At 42.9% G+C, this 5376-nt stretch overlaps 1 protein-coding gene across 1 annotated transcript in view; it reads left to right on the top strand.

The window, feature by feature from the left end:
• The first annotated feature begins 1001 nt into the window (after nt 1–1001).
• The window catches only part of LOC135542611 (potassium voltage-gated channel subfamily H member 7-like), a 98200-nt gene continuing 93825 nt past the window's right edge, over nt 1002–5376 (top strand). The window contains 2 exon segments of the mRNA XM_064969713.1: nt 1002–1421; nt 2111–2341. Of these exon segments, the coding sequence (XP_064825785.1) occupies nt 1346–1421; nt 2111–2341 (307 nt within the window). The 5' untranslated portion in view covers nt 1002–1345.

Raw genomic sequence — 5376 nt, 5'->3', positions numbered from 1 at the left:
ACAAATATTCTTCCACTTCACCACTGCTAAGAAGATACTTAATCAAATATTCTGAGCTTCACGTGTGTCACCAGAGAGTATGAGGTTATCGTCTGAAACTGAAACGTTGAATCTACTGTAGCTATAAGCTTTTACTGTGAATAAATACAGTATGTAGAGTCATTTATACAGGAGGCTTCAAATAACAGTTAATAACAATATTTTTCTGCATTTGACCCATAATGCACTGCAATCTACAGCATTAATGCTGTAAAACACATGTGCAGCATTTTACTGTACATTCTACATGGTTTTGCTATTGAAATGACAGACAAGTCTTACAGTGTAGAGAGACAAATCGGAATTCGTGCTCTGTATGGTCATCATTTGGGGACGCAAAAGTTCTAAATCCTGACTTTGTCTGCTTTTTGACCATCTTCCCCTGCAGCCTGGCTATTGTATTGTTTTCTCAGTGGACCAGATTGATGGTGAGTTTGTGCAGAGATTCTGAGACAGATGTTTTTCAGAGGGAGTGTGTGTGTGGAGTGGGGGAATAAAAATGAACTTGACATAGTAGTTCAAAAAGGAGTTTTGTTAGGACAACTTCAGCACCATGGACAGGGAACAGCATCTGCAACATTCTCCCCCTCTCTGTAACTTGATATAATCATTAGTACTGTGGCCTGTTTCCATTGATTCATTTGTGGAACTGTATCCTTTTCTGTATCTAATAAACAACAGTCAACTTGCAGTCATCTTATGCATTCTATGCATTGGCAGTTACATGAATGCCACAGTCAACGGGAGACATAAACCCACGTGTTTTCCATGGGTCATTGTAAAAATAGACGATACACCTTTATTGCCTTGGCCTGGCGTCACGCATAGCTCCTTCTCAACGCATGGATATACGATTTCCTCCACAGCCTTGATTGAGCTGAGCGCGAGGTGCATGAGCTGAGCGCTGCCTGAGCGGGGTAACGTCACTGTCGGTGGCACGGCAGCATCAGTCCATTCTCCACAACAGCAGCAGTAGCAGCGAGCGCAACGCTTTAGAGCGGCGGCAGGGTCCCTCATGATCATTTTGAAATGTTGGAGAAACTACGCTGTGCAACAACCTTTTACTACAGAGTCAATGCGGACAAAGTGGACTTTGAATGCTTCAAAATGTGCCCCAGTCGGACCATATTTATGTTGAAATAAGGAAAAGATCGGAAGAGCTAAGAGGGGGAGATTTCCTAAGGATGAGTGTAGACAAAGGGGAGACATTCAGGCTTTAGCGGTTGGAACCACTACAACTTCAGTCTCGGGAGAAAGGTGCGTTCCTACTTGGACAGCGGAATCTTTCTTATTTTTGGCAATAATCATGCCTGTTCGGAGAGGTCATGTTGCGCCACAAAACACCTTTTTGGGGATAATTATAAAGAAATTTGAGGGACAAAGTGAGTATTATCTTTGTGTTTTCACAATAATGTATCTTAAAATTCATAATATTCATTTTGTTGGGAAAATGTATATGCCTTGCTTGCACACACATTGTGTTTATCTGAATATTGGAATTTCGACAACACATTTTTTTTTAACAATCAGTAAGAGTAGAGCTGATATTGTTGTGCTTGTGATACTTTAGAAGTGGGAGAGTTGAGGTTAAAATCATTTAAATATGGGATATCATTGAGCATTGTTTAAGGTACTTCGAAGTAGCAACAACTTATGTTTCTCCACAAGATTACATGGCAATAAGTAGTATCCAAACAACAGACATACAACCTTTTTCAAATACTCCCACATTTGAAATGGTTATAGTCAGGTGGTTATGTGCCAGTTATTCAATGTGGATCTCTCTGTTTTATAGTATGGCTTTGGCATGAACATTAATCAAGAGGAATGAAGCACACACCTCCATTAACAAATACTGAAGCAATGCACCCTTAGCCATGATAGGACTGAAAGAGAAATGTTTAATTGATCATCTGTATATTTTGTGATTTATAATACAGTGTACATTTTATACAGTATATAAAGCATCATGCAGAGTGGTATTTTATCACATACCTCTGTTGCTACCATGAATGTGTTAACCATCCCATTCCTCCCCACTATGATCATACACTCTTCTACACCTTCACAGATAAGAAATTCATTATAGCCAATGCCCGGGTTCAGAACTGCGCCATCATCTACTGCAACGATGGCTTCTGTGAGATGACCGGCTTCTCACGGCCGGACGTGATGCAGAGACCGTGCACCTGTGACTTCCTCCACGGAGAGTTCACCAACAGGCATGCCATCGCCCAGGTAGCCCAGGCTCTGATGGGGTCTGAGGAGCGCAAAGTGGAGATCACCTACCACCGCAAGGATGGTGAGTACAGACTACGGAGTCCTCCCCACTGGGCTTGTTGCTCATGCTTTTGCATTTATATGAGAAATTTGAAGCAAAATATGGGTCAGTGAATAGTGACAGAATAATGCAGGAGAGAGAGGTAACGGAATGGGCTTGGCTTGACAATGGACTTTTCTGGGCGTCTGAAGTAAACACTTCAGTAGGTCATTTGTGTTGAACAAAAACACTTACCGTGTATGTATGACATCTCATTTAGTGGCGCTCAGATAGGGGGGTTTCTGTCTAGAGCTTTTGAAGTAGAAAAACTGTATCTGTTTGGGAAGACAATTGCATCTCCATTCACTGTATACAAAATTGAAAATTTTAATACATAAAAAGGTGACATATAATTGAATGAGTCATTTAGTTTAAGCCGCTTCTGAATTTTCCATGGAGATTATGAGTTGGCATGACAGCTGCTATTGTTTTGATGGGTCACATGCTTAGCGAGTGGCAGAGTGAAAGTTGAAACCACCTCTCCCATATCCAATAACCAGGGTCACCCAGGGTGCATGCGGATGCCCTCTAACGATGATATTCCTTCCTATCCAGATGACTAAGCTTGTAGCGGTTGCGTCATGGTCAAGGTGTATGTAATCACTGGCCTGGCTGACATTTCCACCTACAAGGGCTGAACGGATTTATAAGAGCTAGTTGAAGCCGGGTTAAAGTTGGTGACTGGTCATGAAACATGGTTTGCTGTGTGCTGACGGGACATTTTCACCTTGTTAAAGTAATCCTGGCGAGAACGCTGCATGTGGATAGGGGTACAGGTAGCGTGGAGGACAGTACTGGAGAGATGGATGACAGAGGTATAATGGTGAAGAAAGAGAGGACAACGTGGGAGAATGTTCGAGAGAACGAGGGACTTGTACTGTTACTAAGCCAGGACATAGTCTGGGGGTCTGATAAAGTGATTTAGCTCGACAGAGGTGTGGATGAATACATGGGGTGTAAAGTGGCCCTGGTAATAAACACATCATTACCACAAACTCATATCAGTGCTCCAATGCCTCTGAATGGACTGTCTCTGCAGTGTGTTTTTCCAACATAGGAGAGGCCTCACAGGCATCGATCGCTTAATGAGGACACAAATACCTTCATGTTGCATTGATCTTCAAACCTGCCGTGTTGGGAGAATAAATCAATAGTGTCTGTCCTGCTATCTTTCACTGGCCAGGCCGCCCCCTAGAGATGGGATGAAGGGATGAAAAGAATGATTGGAGGGGTAGAGAGAGAGGGGTCCTCATTAATGTTGCTGGAGCTGTAAGGCTCTAATTACCTCCCGGTCTAAACTTCCTGAATCTGTAAGTTGCGTTCCAAATAGATCCCTTTTCCCTCTATAGTGCACTACTTTTGACCAGGACCCATAGGGCTGCGGTCAAAAGTAGTACACAAGTAGGGAATATGGTGCTATTTGGGACTCAGACCATGAGCCATCTTTCTAGGGAGGGTCACAAACCTCTCATATCACAGATAGGATTTTCACCTCCTTATAACAATTGATTTGATCATAAGTGTTACATTATAATATACTCATATTGTGGGTTAAGTATTGGTAAAACGACATGACATTGGTATGCACATCAAGGACGTAGGCATGGGTGGGCCTGGGTGGACACAGGCCCACCCACAGGGGAGCCAGGCCCTGCCAGGCCCCCCCAATCAGACTGAGCCAAAAGCCCCTGAGGAACATCAGGAAATTACGACCTTTCCAAAAAAAGGTCTAGGTACACTTGATGGAATTTTTCAAAAGAGGATGTATGATCATGACCACCTAACCATCCCCAGCATCCAATTAGCTCATTCATCCCTCCTAATCTCCCCTTTACATATTCTCGAGGTCATAGCTGTAAATGAGAATGTGTTCTCAGTCAATTTACCTGGTAAAAATAAGGGTAAAATAAATAAATACATTTCTGAAATCAGATTTCTCTCTGATATTGTATTGCCGAGGGAGATGTGATTGCGACATGGGTGATTGGTCATTTAGTTAGTTGGATGCCCCAATGGACCAATTGGAGCCTGCAGGCCAATCTCCTCCAACTTACAGCAATCCCCTGGCCCTTAGAGACAGTTTCTGTCCTTTACAGCCTGTGAAGGATTTTCTTGCCTCAGCAGAGTTTTGTCAGGCAGATTAATCTATTATGAGTTGACATCTTGTCCTTTTGGTGAACCTTTGGTGTTCCTTTTATAGCTTGGTTCTATTATAAAGTTACAGCACAAAGTCCTCCTCAAACCATTTCCTGTGCTTACATCAGACATTAGGTATTGCGTTGTCCTTTAGTAAGTGAGGTATGCCTCTCGCTCGGAACGGCTGTGCATTCAAGGATGCAAAATGGCTGCTTGCCTCGCGTCATACAGTATAGAGGTGCCGAGTGTAATGCAATGTTGTAATGATCTTAACACCATCTGTATTATCAACCTGGACTTCTTGAAAATGTACCACCCAAAGTGGCACATTTCAGTTGTGTCTTTCAATTCCCTGCTGTCTCTGTTTGTCCTGGATACTACAACAACAAAACACACTTCAGGCCATGCAGGTGGCTTGTTCTCTTGGAGATGGAACAAGACAATCTCGTTGTAATCACGATACATCTTGTAGTGCGTGTGTGTGTCGGTGGTGACGTCATTCGTTCCGATTCGGTCCCTTTTTAAAATTTAATCAAGAGGAAACCAGAGCTTGATTCCTCTGTGCTGCGATGGGATCCGTTTGCAATCTTCACATCCATCCGTGTTTCCGATTGGTCTGATGAACTCTCACTGTAGAGTTCTCTTCTGTTTTCCTTCCTTGTCTCTCACTCTGCCGAAGTAGTGTAATGACAGTCGTGAAATTCTGTCACACAACAACATCCTGTTTTTACAAATGCTTCATCTCAACCTATCTTACTACATGCAGACACTTCTATTCAATTGAATGCAGTCGTCGCTCTGTGTGTGTGTGTGTGTGTGTGTGTGTGTGTGTGTGTGTGTGTGTGTGTGTGTGTGTGTGTGTTTTCTCAATTTGGATTTGA

The sequence above is a fragment of the Oncorhynchus masou genome, chromosome 6, assembly GCF_036934945.1.
Source record: "Oncorhynchus masou masou isolate Uvic2021 chromosome 6, UVic_Omas_1.1, whole genome shotgun sequence".
Lineage (NCBI taxonomy): Eukaryota > Metazoa > Chordata > Actinopteri > Salmoniformes > Salmonidae > Oncorhynchus > Oncorhynchus masou.
The sequence above is the reverse complement of the archived record's forward strand: the minus strand, read 5'-3'. Positions and strand labels throughout refer to the sequence as shown.